The sequence below is a fragment of the Martes martes genome (assembly GCF_963455335.1).
Source record: "Martes martes genome assembly, chromosome: 1".
Taxonomy (NCBI): Eukaryota; Metazoa; Chordata; class Mammalia; order Carnivora; family Mustelidae; genus Martes; species Martes martes.
The window spans coordinates 205,311,134-205,332,492 of NC_137888.1; the positions used below are offsets into that span (position 1 = coordinate 205,311,134).

The 21,359-nt window shown below is 45.2% G+C and overlaps 1 protein-coding gene across 1 annotated transcript; it reads left to right on the forward strand.

Moving 5' to 3' along the window:
• Window positions 1-4,649: 4,649 nt before the first annotated feature.
• LOC308351123 (olfactory receptor 10T2-like) lies at window positions 4,650-5,687 on the forward strand (the record flags this gene model as incomplete). The annotated part of the gene is made up of 1 exon (XM_080816602.1): window positions 4,650-5,687. One exon carries the CDS (start codon window positions 4,650-4,652, stop codon window positions 5,685-5,687), a length of 1,038 nt encoding a protein of 345 aa, XP_080672728.1.
• Between the last annotated feature and the right edge of the window lie 15,672 nt (window positions 5,688-21,359).

The following is a 21,359-nucleotide window of genomic DNA, read 5'->3' on the forward strand; positions in this document are numbered from 1 at the left end:
ACCACGTAATGATTCAATGTTAGTATATATGGTTCAGTGTTAGTATATATGGCAACACGATCACCATCATAAGTCTGTCTCTCACCATATATAGGTACAAATTCTTTTTCTTGTGATGAGAACTTTTAAGATGTAGGTTCCGGTAACTTTTGAATACCCAGTACAGTATTATGAACTATGGTCACCAGGCTGGACTTGATATCCCATGACTTACTTATCTTAACTGGAAGTTTTCATTTTCTTCTTAATGATTTATAAGAGCTAAATATATTTTAGGGCCACGACCTTTTCTAGTTTGTGACTTGCCTATACATTTGTTTCAATTTAACAATGCTTTGTGAGATTTGGAAATTACATTTTTTAAATGCTCGTATCCAATTACTTCATGAAGTCTTCCAGGTAACTGAGTTTCTATTATTCTCACTCTATAAAGGCTCCGATGTTCTCTCTGATGCTGTTTAATTTGCAGCAAAAAGGCTTCTTTTAGACACCTGCGTCTCTGCCCAGTGTGCCTTTTCTCAGATCTAGAGTTCTTAAGTGGGGTGCAAGATTCTTGGTTTTTGAGTTTCATTTTGCTTCAGTTTCTGCAGATGTCAAGGTAGGCTTTGCTTTTATCACAGCACGAGTTCCTCAGAGGATCTCTTTGGAGTTTCTCTAAATTGAACTTTGTTTTAGTTCTACTCGTGCTAGATCAGAGGTTGGCAGACTGCAGCCCGAGGACCAGATCTGGCCCCCTGCCCGCTTTTGTAAATAAAGTTTTATTGAAACAGCCGTGCACACTTGTTTATGCATTGTCTATGGCCTCTTTCACACTAGAATGGCAGAGTTGAGCAGTTATGGCCAAGATGGTGCAGCCCACAATGTCTAAAATATTCACTATCCGGTCCTTTCTAGAGAAGTCTGCACCCCTGTGCTTGATTGATGTGGCTGCCTGTTTCTTCCTTCCCTCTCCATCTTTTCCCTCCTAAGTTCGCCAATCGTCCTGACTTGTCTTCTTTTAACCAGAATATAGATCAAGAACATTTTTGTTGTTTTTCCCTATTTTATATATCTTCAGGACTAAAGTCTAAAATGTATGTTTCCTAAATTAAAATTTCAGCAAACTTCCAAGACATTTAAATGATTACTCTTAACTTCTATGGCCCCACTGCTGTGGATGAGAATTGTCAGGTACAGCCTTTCATTTTTCCTCCTCTTAGGGGTCACTGGCTAGCAGGTTACCCAAAAATGCCACTAGGTGGCTCCTAAACCAGTCCTGTCCTCTCCACCCTCCTTTCCAGCCACCCTGTCTCTTGAGTTGGTATTTGAGGAACTCAAGACTGAGTTTTGCTTATCTAAGCCAACGAACTCTTGGTCAGCAGGGAAAGATGGGATGGGGGGCATTTTCCTTAAAACAGTCCCACCTTCCAAATGAGTGCAAAATACTATGAGGAACGTTTCAATATAGGTGCATTTTTTTTCTTAGCTGGCAGGTTAATCGATCATAAAACAATGATGCTATCTCCAATCCAGGATTTTTACCAAAACCTCATCATTTGAATTAAAATGGTCAGTAATTTCAGAGTTATTTTCCATTTAATTAACACAGATGTAGCCATTAGCACAATGCCTAGGGTCCACAATACTATTGGGTGGGGGTAGGGGGGTATGAAACTTTGTAATTTCTCAGGTCAGAAGAAATAAATAAACTTTGAGGGTTGAAGACTATATTCATCTTTATACCAAAACGGTCCTATAACATACACCTTTAAAGTGTGATAATATTTAAATAATTGTATTTTATTATTTTTTTTGTTAAATAATTTTAAATAAAATTTAGATTTTATTTATTTGATTCAACAAATTCTACTTAAACACAATTTAGATACAAATAAGAAAATTTGTTATGGGGAAGGCAGAAGTGCCTAGGGCCCACAGAACTCATGATGTAGCCCTAATATTCAGATTCCTCAAGGTGTTATTTTGTTCACTGCAGATATCACTGTTACAGGCTTTGTCTTTCTGGGGTGTTCTTTTCACATGCACTGCAGCAGACCCTGTAAATTCCTCTCCCACATTACCTTGACCCTTATATGTTTTTTCTCATCAGATGGGGGCTTCGAATTCCCCGTACATATCAAGTGGGAATTACTGGGAAATTCATGCCTCCTGGTAGAAACTTAAAAAAAAAAGTTTTTATTTATTTTAAGTAGGCTTCATGCCCAACGTGGGGCTTGAACTCATGACCCTGAGATCAAGGCTTGCATGCCCAACTGACTGAGCCAGCCAGGCATGCCCCTCTGGTAGAAACTTTTAAGCAATGACCATTTACTCTGTTTTTTTTTTTTTTTTAAAGAGTTTGGCTATTTTATTCTTTTAAAGATTTTACTTATTTATTTGACAGAGAGAGAGATCACAAGTAGGCAGAGAGGCAGGTAGAGAGAGAGGGAGAAGCAGACCCCCCCACTGAGTGGAAAGCCTGGTGCAAGGCTCCATCCCAGGACCCCAAGATTAGGACCTGAGCTGAAGGCAGAGGCCTAACCCACTGAGCCACCCAGGTGCCCCAGGAGTTTGACTCTTTTAGTGCTCAACATCACTCAGCATCAGGGAAATACAAATCAAAACCACAGTGAGAGACCACCTGCACCAGGCAGAATGGCTAAAATTAACAAATCAGGAAATGACATGTTGGCGAGGATGTGAAGAAAGGGGAACCCTCCTACACTGTTGGTGGGAATGCAAGCTAGTGTAGCCACTCTGGAGAACAGTGTGGAGGATCCTCAAAAAGTTGAAAATAGAGCTACCCTATGACCCAGCAATCACACTGCTGGGTATTTACCCTAAAGATACAAGTGTAGGTGTGTCTGGGTGGTTCAGTGGGTAAAACCTCTGCCTTTGGCTCAGGTCATGATCTCAGGGTCCTGGGATGGAGCCCTGCACTGGGCTTTCTGCTCAGCGGGAGCCTGCTTCCCCCTCTTTCTCTGCCTGCCGCTCTGCCTACTTGTGATCTCTCTCTCTGTCAAATAAATATATAAAATCTTAAAAAAAAAGACAAATGTAGTGATCCGAAGGGGCACGTGCACCCAAATGTTTATAGTTGCAATGTCCACAACAGCCAAACTATGGAAAGAGCCTAGATGTCCATCAACAGGTGAATGGATAAAGAAGTGGTATATCGGGGTGCCTGGATGGCTCGGTGGGTTGGAGCCTCTGCCTTCGGTTCAGGTCATGGTCCCAGGGTCCTGGGATCGAGCCCCGCATCGGGCTCTCTGCTCAGCGGGGAGCCTGCTTCCCCCTCTCTCTCTCTGCCGGCCTCTCTGCCTACTTGTAATCTCTCTCTCTCTGTCAAATAAATAAATAAAATCTTTAAAAAAAAATAAGTGGTATATCTATACAATGGAATACTATGCAGCCATCAACCACCCCCGACCCCGCGAAATCCTGCCATTTACAATGACATGGATGGAACTAGAGGGTATTATGCTGAGTGAAACAATTCAATCAGAGAAAGACAATTCTCATATGATCTCTCTGATATGAAGAATTTGAGAGGTAGGGCGGGGTGGGGGGTCATGGGGCATAGGGAGGGAAAAAATGAAACAAGATGGGATCGGGAGGGAGACAAACCATAAGAGACTCTTAATCTCACAAAACAAACTGAGGGTTTCTGGGAGTTGAGGGGACAGGGAGACGGTGGCTGGGTGATGGACACTGGGGAGGGTATGTGCTATGGTGAGTGCTGTGAAGTGTGTAAGCCTGATGATTCACACACCTGTACCCCTGAAGCAAATAATACATTATATGTTAACTAAAAAAAAAAAAAAAAAGAATTTGGCTCTTTCAGATTCCACCTATGAGTGATACCATACTGTATTTGTCTTTCCTTATCTGACTTATCTCACTTAACACAATGTCCTCAAGATCCAGCCGTGTTAGTTGCCCAAGGAGGATTTGCTTCTTTCCCAAGGATGATTAATATTCCGTAGTGTGTATACAGCCCTTCTCCTCCTCCTCCTTCCTCTCCTCCCCCTCCTTGTCCTTTTAAAAAAATCTCTAGGGGTGCCTGGGTGGTTCAGTCATTAGGTATCTGCCAGGGTCTTGGGATCAAGCCCCGCATCAGGCTCCCTGCTCTGTGGGAAGCCTGCTTCTCCCTCTCCCACTCCCCCTGCCCGTGTTCCCTCTCTCGCTGTCTCTCTGTCAAATAAATAAATAAAATCTTAAAACAAAAATTCTGGACACCAAACATAGGCTTGAACTCGTCACTGCAAGAGTCCCATGTCCTACCAGTGAGCCTGCCAGGTGCCCTATACCACATCTTTATTCATTCATCCATTGACTGACACAGGCTGTCTCCAAATCTGCAATTTTCTTGCCTATTGAAGAGACACTGGCTGGCTGGGTGATATTAAGGAAAAGAAGTAACATAATTTCTTTTTTTAAAAGATTTTGTTTATTTATTTGACAGAGAGATCACAAGTAAGCAGAGCAGCAGGCAGAGAGAGAGGGGAAGCAGGCTTCCCACTGAATAGAGAGGCCGAAGCCGGGCTCGATTCCAGGACTCTGAGATCATGACCTGAGCTGAAGGCAGAGGTTTAACCCACTGAGCTGCCCAGGTGCCCCTAGAAGTGACAAAAATTCTGAGTCTCTTTCCTTTTTTTTGTAAAACAGGGATGATTTCCTGCCCTATCGGTACAGATATACGGCAGATCGTTACAAAATTGTCCCATTCCATTTACTCTGTCCTCTCCTCCCAGGCTCCTGAGAAGCAGCAGGAAAATGTCACCTGGCTGGTGACTGAGTTTGTGCTGGTGGGTTTCTCCAACCTCCCACACCTGAGGTACACCCTCTTCGGGCTCTTCTTCCTCACATACCTGGTCACCCTCAGTGGCAACATCACCATCATCATCATCATCCAGGTGGATCGGACCCTTCACACTCCCATGTATCGCTTCCTGGCGGTGCTGTCCCTCTCCGAGACGTCCTACACGCTGGTCACTATCCCCAACATGCTGGCCCATCTGCTCATGGAGAGCCAGGCCATCTCCATCCCTGGCTGTCGGGCTCAGATGTTCTTCTTCCTGGGCCTGGGATGCAGCCAGTGCTTCCTCCTTACCCTGATGGGATATGACCGCTACGTGGCCATCTGCCACCCCCTGCGGTACTCGGTGATCATGAGACCCACAGTGTGCCTCCGCCTGGGAGCCCTGGTTTTCTGCTCCGGCTTCTCGGTGGCCTCGATTGAGACCAGCATGATCTTCTCCTCGCCTTTCTGCGGCAGCCACCGCGTGGAGCACTTCTTCTGTGACATCGCGCCGGTCCTGAAGCTCAGCTGCTCCGAGAGCGCCGGCAAAGCGCTGGCCATCTTCTTCCTGAGCGTCCTCGTGGTGCTGGTCTCCTTCCTCCTCGTCCTCCTCTCCTACGCCTTCATCGTGGCCGCCATCGTGAGGATCCCCTCCGCCGCCGGCCGGCGCAAGGCCTTCTCCACCTGCGCGGCCCACCTCACCGTGGTCATTGTGCATTTTGGCTGCGCCTCCATCATCTACCTGCGGCCCGAGTCCGGGGCCAGGCCTGAGCAGGACCGCCTGGTGGCCGTGTTCTACACGGTGGTGACGCCGCTGCTGAACCCCGTGGTGTACACCCTGCGCAACAAGGAGGTGCGGGTGGCTCTGAGGAGGACCCTGGTGCGGAGCCGCGGGGTTTTTCAATAAACGCTTGAGCCACGTTCCCCTTCTAGCTTCTTCATGAACGTATCTCCCGCCCGACGCTCCGTTTCCCCGCTTGGAATACAGGGGTCGCTCCCGTAGCCTTGCATGAAATAGGCTCTTCAATGACGCAGTTGGCAGTGGCTGGGACCCACCATGAAGTCCACGAAGACAGCGCGGCCTCTTCCTTTGGTCCTTGAGTCTTTGACTTTGCGGCGATGCACGGTTCTCTGCAGTGCAGATGGTCACCAGCCAGGAACCCTGCCAAGCCTGGGCCAGCCGGGCGGGGTAGTGCTGACAGAGAGCAGGGAAGGCTGCTTCCTCCTTGCCCTGGGGGGTGAGGACCGCCAGGGAGCCTCCTGCCATCCCCTGGGGCACTGGGTGATCATGAGACGCAGAGCTCCCCTCTGACCCGCAGCCCAGGTTTTCTAATCCGTGTTCTCGGTGGCTTTGAACCAGCGGCCCCAGGCTGTCTTTTTTCTTCCTGCCGGAATCACATCCTTAAATCTAGTGGGAGGAGACAATAAACAGTAAGATCCTCTTTGTGATAAATACTTGTAAAAACTAGAGTGTCATGATGATTAGAGTTGATTTCATGATGATTCTCTAGCTGTCTTCCTCTTGGATCTTTTATTTCTTTGTTGTGTGACGGGAAAGGAAAGGAGGAGGATTTCATAAATCATTGTGGTAAAATTTATGTAACATAAATTTTGTCATTTTATCCATTAAAATTTTTATTATTGAGTTTCATGCGTTCTTTGTCGATTATGGATGACAGTCCTTTATCAGATATGTTTGTAAAAAGTTTTTATTTAAGTTCCAGTTAGTGAACATACAGTGTCATATTATTTTCGGGTGTACAGTGTAGTGATTTAACACTTCCACACATCACCTGGTGCTCATCAGGACAGGTCACTCATTCATCCCCATCACCTCCTTAATCCATCCTGCCACCCACCTCCCCTCTGGCAACCACCAATTTGCTCTTTTTACAATTTTGATTTATTTTAAATTTTTAAAAGCTTTTATTTATTTATTTGACAGACAGAGATCACAGGTAGGCAGAGAGGCAGGCAGAGAGAGAGAGAGAGAGAGGAGGAAGCAGGCTACCCGCTGAGCAGAGAGCCCGATGCGGGACTTGATCCCAGGACCATGGGATGATGACCTGAGCCAAAGGCAGAGGCTTTAACCCACTGAACAACCCAGGGGCCCTATTTATTTTAATTTTTATGTTTTGAAGAGATTTTATTTATTTATTTGTCAGAGAGAGAGCACAAGCAGGGGGAAGGGCAGGCAGAGGGAGAAGGAGGCTCCCCACTGAGCAAGGAGCCCTGTGAGGGGCTCAATCCCAGGACCCTGCGCAGAAGGCAGATGCTTAATCAACTGAGCCATCCTGGCATCCCCAATCTGTTCTTTATAATTAAGCATCTGTAGCTTGATTTCTCTCTCTCTTATTTTTCTCCGTTCATTTGTTTTGTTTGTTTTGCTTCTTAAATTCCACGTGAGTGAAATCATATGGTGTTTGTCTCTCTCTGACTGATTTTGCTCAGTGTTATACTCTCTGGTTCCATCCACATTGTTGCAAATTTTAAGATTTCATTCTTTTTTTTAATGGCTGAATCATATTCCATGGTATATATGTACCATCTCTTCTTAATCCATTCACCAGTCGTTCAACTCTTGAGGTATATGTGTACCATCTTTTCTTTTTTTTTTTATTAAATTTTTTATTTATTTTCAGCGTAACAGTATTCATTGTTTTTTCACCACACCCAGTGCTCCATGCAATCTGTGCCCTCCCTAATACCCACCACCTGGTTCCCCCACCCTCCCACCCCCCGCCCCTTCAAAGCCCTCAGGTTGTTTTTCAGAGTCCATAGTCTCTCATGGTTCACCTCCCCTTCCAATTTCCCTCAACTCCCTTATCCTCTCCATCCACCCTTGTCCTCTATATTATTTGTTATGCTCCACCAATAAGTGAAACCATATGATACTTGACTTTCTCTGTTTGACTTATTTCACTCAGCATAATCTCTTCCAGTCCTGTCCATGTTGCTACAAAAGTTGGGTATTCGTCCTTTCTGATGGAGGCATAATACTCCATAGTGTATATGGACCACATCTTCCTTATCCATTCGTCTGTTGAAGGGCATCTTGGTTCTTTCCACAGTTTGGCGACCGAGGCCATTGCTGCTATAAACATTGGGGTACAGATGGCCCTTCTTTTCACTCCATCTGTATCTTTGGGGTAAATACCCAGTAGTGCAATTGCAGGGTCATAGGGAAGCTCTATTTTTAATTTCCTGAGGAATCTCCACACTGTTCTCCAAAGTGGCTGCACCAGTTTGCATTCCCACCAACAGTGTAAGAGGGTTCCCCTTTCTCCACATCCTCTCCAACACACGTTGTTTCCTGTCTTGCTAATTTTGGCCATTCTAACTGGTGTAAGGTGGTATGTCAATGTGGGTTTTTTTTTTTAAAGATTTTATTTATTTATTTGACAGACAGAGATCACAAGTAGGCAGAGAGGCAGACAGAGAGAAAGGAAGGGAAGCAGGCTCCCCGCTGAGCGGAGAGCCCAACTTGGGGCTCGATCCCAGGACCCTGGGATCATGACCTGAGCCGAAGGCAGAGGCTTTAACCCACTGAGCCACCCAGGCGCCCCTGTCAATGTGGTTTTGATTTAAATCTCCCTGATGGCTAGTGATGATGAACATTTTTTCATGCGTCTGGTAGCCATTTGTATGTCTTCATTGGAGAAGTGTCTGTTCATATCTTCTGCCCATTTTTTGATATGATTAGCTGTTTTGTGTGTGTTGAGTTTGAGGAGTTCTTTATAGATCCTGGATATCAACCTTTTGTCTGTACTGTCATTTGCAAATATCTTCTCCCATTCCGTGGGTTGCCCCTTTGTTTTGTTGACTGTTTCTTTTGCTGTGCAGACAAAATCCAGCATCCGTTCCTGATTAAAACGCTTCAAAGTATAGGGATAGAGGGAACATTCCTGAACTTCATCAAATCTATCTATGAAAGACCCACAGCAAATATCATCCTCAATGGGAAAAAGCTTGCAGCCTTCCCGTTGAGATCAGGAACACGACAAGGATGCCCACTCTCACCACTCTTGTTCAACATTGTATTAGAAGTCCTAGCAACAGCAATCAGACAACAAAGAGAAATAAAAGGTATCCAAATTGGCGAGGAAGAAGTCAAACTCTCTCTCTTCGCAGATGACATGATTCTTTATATGGAAAACCCGAAAGACTCCACCCCCAAACTACTAGAACTCATACAGCAATTCAGTAATGTGGCAGGATACAAAGTCAATGTCTAGAAATCAGTGGCTTTCTTATACACTAATAATGAAAATACAGAAAGGCAAATTAGAGAATCGATTCCGTTTACTATAGCACCAAGAACCATAAGATACTTTGGAATAAACCTAACCAAAGAGGTTAAAGATCTGTCCTCGAGGAACTACAGAACACTCCTAAAAGAAATTGAAGAAGACACAAAAAGATGGAAGACCATTCCATGCTCTTGGATCGGAAGAACAAACATCGTTAAAATGTCTATACTGCCCAGAGCAATCTATACTTTTAATGCCATTCCGATCAAAATTCCACCAGTATTTTTCAAAGAGCTGGAGCAAATAATCCTAAAAGTTGTATGGAATCAGAAGAGACCCCGAATTGCTAAGGAAATGTTGAAAAACAAAAATAAAACTGGCGGCATCACATTACCTGATTTCAAGCTTTACTACAAAGCTGTGATCACCCAGACAGCATGGTACTGGCATCAAAACAGACACATGGGCCAGTGGAACAGAGTAGAGAGCCCAGATATGGACCCTCAACTCTATGGTCAAATAATCTTCGACAAAACAGGAAAAAATATCCAGTGGAAAAAAGACAGTCTCTTCAATAAATGGTGCTGGGAAAACTGGACAGCCATATGTAGAAGAATGAAACTCGACCATTCTCTTACACCGTACACAAAGATAAACTCGAAATGGATAAAAGACCTCAACGTGAGACAGGAATCCATCAGAATCCTCGAGGAGAACATAGGCAGTAACCTCTTTGATATCAGCCACAGCAACTTCTTTCAAGATATGTCTCCAAAGGTGAAGGAAACAAAAGAGAAAATCAACTTTTGGGACTTCATCAAGATCAAAAGCTTCTGTACCATCTCTTCTTAATCCATTCACCACTCGTTCAACTCTTGATTTCATCTGGGGACATGATCTCGGGAGTTGTGGGATGGAGTCCCACATCAGGCTCTGGGCTCGGTGGGGAGTCTACTTGGGGTTTTCTCTCTTTCTCTTCCTCTGTCCTTCCCCCCACTCTTGCGTTTTCTCCCTCTTTTTAAAGATTTTATTTATTTGACACGGAGAGAGAGAGACAGAGAGAGAGAGAGAGCAGGAACACAAGCAGGGGAAGTGGGAGAGGGAGAAACAGGCTTCCTGACATACAGGGAACCTGATCTGGGGCTCAATCCCAGGACCCTGGGATCTTGACCTGAGCTGAAGGCAGACACTTAAAGACTGAGCCACCCAGGCGGCCCCCCTCTCTTCCTAAAATAAATTAAAGAAATCTTTAAAAACATTACGGTAAATGAATAAGCCAGATATAAAAGTACAAATATATGATTCCACTTACATGAAATATCTAGAAAAAACAAATTTATAGAGACAGAAAGTAGATTTGAGGTTATCGGAGACTGGGAGTAGGGGGAATGAAGAATCATTGTTTCTGCTATCCTCATTCTTGCCAAAATTAATTCTCCACTTTCTGAAATTATAGCCACCGTAGTATATGTGAAATAGCTTAGTAATTCACTTTTGCCTAATTAAACACTGATGATGGATTGAAATCCTCCTGAGCATCTTCTCTGACCACTGTGGGATGAAATAAGAAATCAGTGACAGAAGGAAACTGGACACTTGCCAAATATGTAACAATTAAACAATACACTCTTTTTTAAAGAAAAAGATTTATTTGACACACAGAGAGAAAAATCACAAGTAGGCAAAGAGGCAGGCAGAGAGAGAGGGGGAAGCAGGCTCTCCCCTGAGCAGAGAGCCTGATGCAGGACTCGATCCCAGGACCCTGAGATCATGACCTGAGCCGAAGGCAGAGACTTAACCCACTGAGCCACCCAGGCACCCCTAAATGCTACACTCTCAAATAACGGGATCAAAGAAGAAATTACAAGTTAGATTGGAAAAGAGTTTGACATGAATGAACATGAAAACACAACATACCACAATTTGGGGGATATAGCAAAAGCAGTGCTCAGAGGGAAATTCATAGCTGTAAGTGCTTCCATTAAAAAGGAAGAAAAATACATATCAACAACTTAACTATACACGCAAGGAACTAGAAACAAAGGACAAGCTAAACACCGAGGATGGGGTTTCCACCTTGAGATTTTCCAGCAAGATATGGTCTGTGTGTTATATTCTGTATCTTCCATTTGTCAGAGCAAGACCACCCTTTTGTGATCATCTCTGTCTCCAGAGATCAACCTGTATGGATCACATTGATGGGCTCTCTGCCTTCTGGCTTCTGGTTGGGTTTGGCCAATGAGGGCAGTGTCAGGAGATGGAGGGTAGGAGAAGACACAGGCCAGGGTATTACTCTCTCCAATCCCTCTCTACATGTGTCCATGGGTGGCCACTCTCAGTCAGAGGTCACAGTGTTTTCCACACAACCAATCTTTCTGGCTACAACCACTGTTTCCTTGGTTTCTTCAGGCATGTGGGTGCTGCCAGCTCTCCAGTGCTGCTAGCTCTGGGGTGCTGCTCCAGCCCCTAACTCTGCTCATACCTTTAGAAACAGCACCCCCCCCTTTAAAAAGATTTTATTTATTTATTTGACAGAGAGAGATACAGTGAAAGAAGGAGCCAATTAGGGGGAGTGTGAGAGGGAGAAGCAAGTTTCCTGCTGAGCAGGGAGCCCATTGTGGGGCTTGATCCTAGGACCCTGGAATCATGACCTCAGCCTGAAGGTAGACACTTAATGACTGAGCCACTGAGGTGCCCCTATGAACAGCCCCTTTTTTAAATTTTTATTTAAAATTTTTTAAAAAATTATTTGACAGAGAGAGAGAGAGAGAGAGAGATCACAAGTAGGCAGAGAGGCAGGCAGAGAGAGGAAGGGAAGGAGGCTCCCTGCTGAGCAGACAGCCTGACTCAGGGCTCGATCCCAGGACCCTGGGATCATGACCTGAGTCAAAGGCAGAGGCTTTAACCCACTGAGCCACCCAGGTGCCCCTGAACAGCCCCTTTTAAAAACTGCCCTTGCATTACCCACCCAGAGTGCATCACACATTTCCTGTTGGATCCTGTTGATACACTTACAAATGGAATTCCTTAAGAAAAGAACAAAACACCTCAGACAACTTTCCCTATCGACATATCTCTGATTGCCCTGGGGAAACCAAGCCACTGTCTCTGACAACCCTGACTTCTCACGTGAACACCTGTTCCTTGCCTCCGAGATGCCTCTCCTTGCTTCTCTGTTTTCTAACTGTGCTACTCATTCTGTGTATTTACTTGTACATGATTGTATGACTTTTTCAGGGATAAGATTTAAAAAATGCCAAACAGATGTGTTTTGCAGAAATCCTCTGCATTCCCCTGGAATGATTCTGCCATTGTGGTCCTGCAGAAAAAAGAGGGCGATGCCTACTTCGGGAAGGTGTCAGTGGGGCGTGGGGTGGGGTGGAGACTGCTTTTGCAGTAACAGGAGAAGAAGAGAGGGTGCATGGAGAAGCTGGGGAAACAAAAGGTCAACACTGGAGTCCTGAAATGCAGAAGAGGGCACAATATGGCAGAGAGCCTTGAAGACAGTCCCCAGTGATCCTATCTCCTGGTGCTCATAACCTCATGTAATTCTCTCCCCTTGAGTAACTAGCTTTTAAACAACAAAATATGAAAATATTGAGGGAATGTCATTTCCATGGTCAGGTTACAGAGACTCTGGCTTCACTCCTGTTACTGGACACTTTCCCTTACCGGTTTTGATGGAGCACATTGCACACAAGAGTTAGAGAAGCCCAGTGAGAGTAGCCTTCAGCCAACAGTGAGACCCTGAGGCCCTGAGTTCAATGGCTCTTGAGGAACACAGTCCAGTCTGAAAACAAGTAAGTGAGCTAGGAAAAGGATCCTTCCCCACTTGAGTCTTCAGGTGAGACCTCAGTCCTGGCCAACATTCTGATCACAGCCTGTGAGAGGCTGTGTCACAGAGGTCCTTGCTAAGCCTTGCTCAGATTCCTGAACTACACAAATGTTGAGATAATAAGTGTGTGTGGTTTTAAGTCATTAAGTTTGGGGTAATATGTTATGCAGCAATAGAGAACTAATAAAGGTATATTTTTTGGGGGTGAAAAAGTAAGGGCCTTCTTTCTCCTCCTTGGAATGAGCTTTTGGAAGAGCCTGTCATGTCAGGTGGTTCACCCAACATTTGTTTTTCTCCCCCCAACCCTTAAAAAAAAAACATTTGTTTATTTTCTTGAGAGAGGGTAGGGAGACAGAGGGAGAGGGAGATAAGCCCAAGCAGACTCCCCACTGAGCATGGAACCCAACATAGGGCTTGATCTTATGACTCTGAGACCATGACCTGAACTGCAACAAGAGAAACCAAGAGTCAGATGCCCCACCAACTGGCAGCTCATTTCCTGCTAGTATGATTTTGGGTTCTGGAGATTGTTGTAGAAGCTGATGAGTTACAAATAGTACATGAACATCATGTTGGGAGTCATAGACTGTAGTGTTCCTTTAGTGTTACTGCGCTGTCTTGATCCCTCTTTCCTGGAAAATGGAAATTTATTATATGTGTTTGTGGCAGGATAGGGCTTTTATCCTCTCTCTTTTCCAAGGGGAGCATTGGCAAAATCCAAGAAAGAACGAGTCTGGACACAATGATGAATTAAAAGTTATGCTATCACACCCATTGGGATGGTTAGTACAAACCCCACCCCCAGAAGGTAACAAGTGTTGGTGAGGATGTTGGTAAACTGGAACCCTTGTGTCCTACATGTGTGTGTGTGAAATGGTGTAGTTGCTGTGGAAATCATTATGGTGGTTCCTCTAAAAACGTAGGAGTATCTAGTGATTCCACTTCTGGATATATATCTAGAAGAATTCAAAGCAGGGTCTCAAAGTGATGTTTGCATGTCCATGTTCATAGCAGCATTATCTACAATGGCCAAAAGGTGGAAGTAATTGTTCACTGACAGATGAATGGATAAACAAAACGTGGTCTATCCATGTGATGGAATATTATTCAGTGTTAAAAAAGAAGGAAATTTTGGGGCGCATGGATGGTTCAATCTGTTAAGTGGCCGCTTTTGGCTCAGGTCATGATCCCAGGGTCCTGCAGTTGATCCCCACGTTGGGCTCCCTGCTGAGCAGAGTGCCGGCTTCTCCCTCTCCCTCTGCCTGCTGCTCTGCCTACCTGAGCTCTCTATCTCTCTGTCAAACAAATAAAAAATAAAATCTTAAAAAAAAAGGAAGGCGCCTGGGTGGCTCAGTTGGTTAGGCGACTGCCTACGTCGGGTCATGATCCTAGAGTCCTAGAGTCCTAGAGTCCTAGAGTCCTAGAGTCCTAGGTTCGAGTCCCACATTGGACTCCTGGGTCCATGGGGAGTCTGCTTCTGCCTCTGACCTTCTCCCCTCTCATGCTCTCTCTTAGTCTCTCTCTCTCAAATAAATAAAGTCTTTAAAGAAAAAAAAAGGAAGGTAATTCTTTTTTTTTTTTTTTTATCAAAGATTTTATTTATTTATTTGTCAGAGAGAGAGAGAGCGCGAGCGAGCATAGGCAGACAGAGTGGCAGAGGGAGAAGCAGGCTCCCTGCGGGGCAAGGAGCCCGATGTGGGACTCGATCCCAGGACGCTGGGATCATGACCTGAGCCGAAGGCAGCTGCTTAACCAACTGAGCCACCCAGGTGTCCCAAGGAAGGTAATTCTGACTCAGGCTGCCACATGGATGAATGGATGAGCCTTGAGGACATCATGTTAAATGAAATAAGGCAGACACAAAAGGACAAGATTATGGGAGTCTGCTCATATGGTCCAAGTCATAGAGACAGAAAGTAGAACAGTGGGAGCCAGGGGCTGAGGGACCTGGAGGAATGGGGAGTTGTTGTTTCATGGCGACAGAGTTTCGGTTTTTAAAGAGGAAGAGTTTTAGAGACTCTAGAATTTCTAGAGACATTCTAGAGAATGTACTTAGCACTACCGATCTGTACACTTAAAGGGTTCAGTGGGTTACATGTTAAGATGGCAAATTTCATGTTATGTGTATTTTACCATAACTAAAATTGAAAAGTAGCACTGAGGCAGGGATGCCATGTGTGGCAGTCGATACTGGCAAGAGAAGGATTTGTTTATCTTGCAGATATCTTGGTGCTGATGAATCTGAAAGCAGCTCACTAGACAAGCAGAACCAGAAGGACGGGTGCCGCTGTTCTTACTGACATAGACTATGTCCACACCATTCTTCTCCTACATCCAGCACCCTTGCCCGAGGATGTAACCCAGCCAGTCATCTGTTCGCTGCGTAGTGTTTGAAATAGGAGCTCTCTTCTTCAAGCCCTGCAGTGGCTTCTCCCATTCTAGCCACCCATGAACCTTTTTTTTTTTTTTTAAAGATTTTATTTATTTATTTGACAGACAGAGATCGCAAGGAGGCAGAGAGGCAGGCAGAGAGAGACGAAGGGAAGCAGGCTCCCTGCTGAGCAGAGAGCCTGATGCAGGGCTCAATCCCAGGACCCTGGGATCATGACCTGAGCCGAAGGCAGAGGCTTTAACCTACTGAGCCAACCAGGTGCCCCGTCACCCATGAACTTTAGAAAACTCCGATCTCTGCGTGAAATAGATGTTAAAACCACAATGAACAGCAACAACGACAAAACAACAAACCTCAGCAGGGCCTGGGAAGCACACAGAAGTTGCTAAACTTAGCAACTTAAAATTTTTGTTAGGCTCCTCCCCTTGCTGTAAGCCAGTTGCTTGTACCATTGTCTTCCGTGGCCCTGGGGTCTGCCCTCCCTGAGCCTCCTCACTGTGCCCTGTCCTCCATCACCGCTTCTGAAGTTTTCTCAGTGCGTCTCCTGCAGCTATGGTTTTGGGGACCTCATCGTGGAACCCTGGGGCATTGAGCCCACTAGTCAATGGTTTTTTTTTTTTTAAAGATTTTACTTATTTGACAAAGAGAGAGAGAGACAGAGCATGAGCAGGGGGAGGGGGAGGCAAAGGCAGAGGGAGAAGCAGCCTCCCCGCTGAGCAGGGAGCCTGATGTGGAGCTCGATCCATGAACCCTGGGATCATCACCTTAGTGGAAGGCAGATGCTTAACTGAATGAGCCACCCAGGCGCCCCCTCAACAGTTATTACAGGCTCTCGGTTTTTCTAAAAAATTTAGGAGGTGCTCCATCTTTGTGTGTCCAGGCCGCTCCAAGTGCAAGCAAGCACAGCCAAAGATTTCCTCTCCCTCGGTTCTCTTTTGTTTCCATCTCTTTTATTGTGGTAAACTACCCGTAATGTAAAATCAACCGTCTTAACCACTTTTTACCTGTACAGTTCAGCAGCATTAAATACATTCAGAATGTTACGCAAACATCCCTGCCATCCTTCTCCAGAACTCTTCCTCTTGTAAAACGGAAACTCTGTCCCCATCAAACACTAATTCCATTCCTCTCTCCCTGCCCGCCCTGACAACCACGCTTCTACTTCCTGTCTTCATGAATTTGACCACGCTAAGGACCGCATGTGAAAGGACTTATACCACATTTGTCTTTTGGGGATGGCCTTATTTCACGTAGCATCATGTCCTCACAGTTCATCCATCTGAGATTTATTTATTTATTTATTTGAGAGAGAGAGACAGAGAGAGAGAGAGAGAGAGAGAGAATGAGCACACACACGATTGGGGAGGTGGGGCAGAGGGAGAGTGAGAGAGAATCCTCAGGCAGACTCCCCGCTGAGCGTGGAGCCCGAGGAGGGGCTCGATCTCACGACCCTGAGATCATGACCTGAGTCTGAAGGCAAGAGTTGAATGTTTGACTGACGGCACCATGAAGGTGCCTCTGGCATTAACTTTTTTTTTTTTTAGATTTTATTTATTTATTTGACAGATAGAGATCACAAGTAGGCAGAGAGGCAAGCAGACCGATGTGGGGCTCGATCCCAGGACCCTGGGATCATGACCTGAGCCAAAGGCAGAGGCTTTAACCCACTGAACCACCCAGGCGCCCTGACTTTTTTTTAAATTAAATTAATTAATTAATTAATTAATTATTTTCTGTTGGCAAATTTTTTAAAAATTTTTTTATTTATTTTCAGCGTAACAGTATTCATTGTTTTTGCACCACACCCAGTGCTCCATGCAATACACGTCCTCTTTAATAACCACCACCTGGCTCCCCCAACCTCCCACCCCCCGCCCCTTCAAAACCCTCAGGTTGTTTTTCAGAGTCCATAGTCTCTCATGGTTCACCTCCCCTTCCCATTTCCCTCAACTCCCTTCTCCTCTCCATCTCCCCATGTCCTCCATGTTATTTGTTACTGGCATTAACTTTTATGTCAGTTATTGTACAGTGGGAGCTGCTATAACAAGGAGATTCCAAAACACAGCAGCTGAAACTGGATGTTGCAGTCTCCAGGTGGTGATTGGTTTTGGGCTGGTCAAGTGGTTCCTCTTTCCATATATACCATGTCTTCAATCCGTGGCCCAATGTAAGTTCTTTACGTTGCACCATTGTATCTTCATCCCAGGCTACAGGAAAAGGTGTAAGGCTCAAAGGAGCACATGCTCTTTCCTCTGAAGGGCACAGTGTGGATGTGGTGGTCGTCACATCTGTTTGTGTCCCATTGACCAGAACTCGGACCCTATGGCAGGCAGCCAGGGTGTCTGGACACCTGCTTTTTAGGGGGATTGACATGTGCTGGGCCACATCTTGGGAGTCCTGTTTATTTTTTATTTTTTTTTTTTAAAGTAAGCTCTACACCCAACATGGGGCTGAACTCACAACCCCAAGACCAAGAGTCGCATGCTCTACTGACTGAGCCAACCCAGCACCCCCTGGGAGTTCTATTTTTATAGGAGGGAGGTGAGAATAATTTTTGGCAGGAAAGTAGCAACACATTACTTGTATCCGCCCATGGATCAGGATTGTATTTCCATTGTATTGGCGAAAAACACTGAGAGTTTAAAACCTCGCCCCGTATCACACAGCTACTGAAGACCGAAGGTGGGATTCTGTCCCATGTGCTGTGTGCTCTTAGGAACCTTCCCAGTTCACTGGGAGCCAGGAGCCAGTGGAACCGAGAGATCACACATAATCCGAAAGAAATGTGGGATGAGAAGTGGAAGGGAGAGTAGAGCAAAGAAATTCCCAGATTTCCATCTCAGGTCTTTTGATGGGTGACTCAAGAGAATAATAAAATTTGGACAAATTTCTAGATGCTGTGTATTCATGATTATCTACTTCCTCTCTCTTTTTAAAAAAAATATTTTTAAAATTTATTGGACAGCAAGAGAGGGAATACAAGCAGGGTGAGTGGGAAAGGGAGAAGCAGGCTACCTGATGTGGGGCTGGATCCCAGGACCCTGAGATCATGACCTGAGCCGAAGGCAGGGGCTTAATGACTGAAACACCCAGGCGCCCCTGATTCTGTCTACTCTTAAAACTTTCCTTCTGGGAATGGAAAGTTCTTTAATCCCTTCAGCCTCTGGGCATAACTAAAGAAGGGACACATTTGGGTGGGGTGCATTTCAAGACTACACCTCTCTTCTCTGCCAATAATAATTGTCTTCCATTTTATAATACATAATATATTTATAATACATAATATAATTATAATACATAATATAAGATCCAATATAATATAATAGTCACAAATGCCTGCTACATCAGTGAGAGCATGTCACAGTGTGGCGGTAGCCCAGTCTGACCATTCACCTAGTGAGGGGTGTATTGTTTTGTTGTTTGAGTTTTTGACCTTACAAATAAAGGTGACCGTAGAGTGTTTGATTTCAATTTCAATTTTCTTTTTTTTTTTCAATTTGTATTTTTAAAAAATTTTTTTTTTATTTGACAGAGATGACAAGCAGAGAGGCAGGCAGAGAGAGAGGGGGAAGCAGGCTCCCTGCTGAGCAGAGAGCCCAGTGCAGGGCTCCATTCCAGGATCCTGTGGTCATGACCTAAGCGGAAGGCAGAGGCTTTAATCCACTGAGCCACCCAGGTGCCCCTCAATTTGTATTTTAAAGGTCACATTAAGCACGTTAAAATTTTTGTAGGATGCTTCCATTTTTGTTTTAGATTTGGGAATCAGATGATTCATAAATCACTAAACTACCAGAAACTTAGCACAGGCACCTCATTTGAATGCACATAGCTTTTTGGTGCTTCCCTTTCCCACACTTTGCAGACGTTGCGCTTTCTACAAATTGAAGGTGTGTGGCAATCCTGGGTCAAGAGAGGCTACTGGCACCGGTGTTCCAACAGCGTTTGCTCATGTCACATCTCTGTGTCAGTTTTTGGTAGTTCCAGCCATATTTCAAACTTTTTCACTAGCATGGTATTTGTTGGTGGTCAGTGATCTTTGATGCTACTACTGTAATTGTTTTGGGATGCCATGAACTGCGCCCATAGAAGTAGGTCAACCTAATAAATGTGTGTGTTCTCCCAGCTCCACTGACCTGCTGGTGCCCCATCTCTCTCCTCTCCTCGGGCTTCCCTGTTCCTCGAGATACAACAATATTGAAATTAGGCCAATTAACAACCCTACAGTAACTTCTAAGTCTTCAAGTGAAAGGAGGAGTCACACATCTCTCACCTGAAAGCCAAAGCAAGGACGACCAAGCTTAGTGAGGAAGGCAGGTTGCAGGTAGAGAGAGGCTGGAGGCAAGTCCTCTCGTGCCAGTTAGTCGACCTGTGATGCAAAGGAAATGAAAGTGCTAGTCTAGGGAACAAAGAAAGCGAAACCGCCTTCTTGCTGATAGGGAACAAGTCTGAGTGGTCTGGATAGAAGATCAAACCACCACGTTCCTTTAATCCAAAGCCTAGTCCAGAGCAAGGGCCTAACTCTCTTCAATTCTGTGAAGGCTCAGAGAGCTGGGGGAGCTGCAGAAGCAAAGTCTGAGGCCAGCGGAGTTGGCTCATGAGGTTCAAGGAAAAAAACCAACTTCATAACCTGAAAGTGCCAGTGAAACAGCAGGTGCTGATGTAGAAGCTGCAGCAAGGGACCCGGAAGAGGTGGCTGAGATGATTCATGAAGGTGGCGACACTACTCAGCAGACTGTCAGTGCATGTGAGACAGCCTTCTACTGGAAGAAGATGCCACCCAGGACTTGCAGAGAGAAGCCAATGCCTGGCTGCAAAGCTTCAAAGGACAGGCTGACTCTCTTGTTGGGGGCTAATGCGGCTGGGGACCAAGTTGAAGCCAATGCTTATTTACCATTTGGAAAATCCTAGGGCCCTTAAGAATTATGCTAAATCTACTCAGTCTGTGGTCTAGAAAGGGAACAACAAAGCCTAGATGATAGCACATGTTTGTGGCATGGTTTACTAACTATTTTAAGTCCACTGTTTGAGACCTACTGCTCCAAAAGAGAAAGAAGGAAGAAAGAAAGGAAGAAAGAAAGAAGAGAAAGATTCCTCTTAAAATATTACTGCTTGGGACACTTTGCTTGGGTGGCTCAACTGGTTGAGCGTCTGCCTTTGGCTCAGGTCACAGTCCCAGGGTCCTGGGATTGAGTCCCACATTGGGCTCTTTGCTTGGTGGAGAGTCTGCTTCTGCCTCTGCCTACTGCTCTCCCTGCTTGTGCTCTTGGTCTCTCTCTCTGTCTCTCTGACAAATAAATCAATAAAATCTTTAAAAAATATTGCTTGTTGACAATGCACATGGTCACCCAAGAGCTCTGATGGCATGTGCCATGAGATTAATGTTGTTTTCATACCTGCTGTCACAACATCCATTCTGCAGCCCATGGGCCAAGGAGAGATTGTGACTTTTTAAAAAAATTATTTATTTATTTGAGAGGGAGAGAGAGAGAGAGAGGGAGAGAGAGAGAAAGCATGCAAGCGGGCAGAGGAGCAGAGGAGAAGGACAAGCAGACTTCAGGTTGAGTGTGGAGCCCGATCCGGGGCTGGATCTCCTGAGAGATCTCCTGAGAGATCTCCTGATGACCCTGAGATCACAACCTGAGTGGAAATGTTTAATGACTGAGCCACCCAGTTGCCCCAGTCATTTTGACTTTTAAGCTTATTCCTTAAGAAATACATTTTTTTAAAAGACTACAGCTGCCACAGACAGTGATTCCTCTGACACATCTGGGCAAAGTAAACTGAAAACCTTCTGGAAAGGGTTTACCATTGTAGATGCCATTAAGAACATCTGTGACTCATGGGAAGAGGTGAAAATATGAACATGAACAGGAGTTTGGAAGCAGTGGATTCCAGCCCTCATGGATGACTGAGGGTTCAAGACGTCGGTGGAGGAAGTAACCGCAGGTGTGATGGAAACAGCCAAAGAACTAGAATCAGAAGTGAAGCCTGACGATGGGACTGAATTGCTCCAACCTCGCGCTAAAACTTGAAGGGATGAGGAGTTGCTTCTAATGGATGAGCACAGAGCATGGTTTCCTGAGCTGGATTCTACTCGTGGTG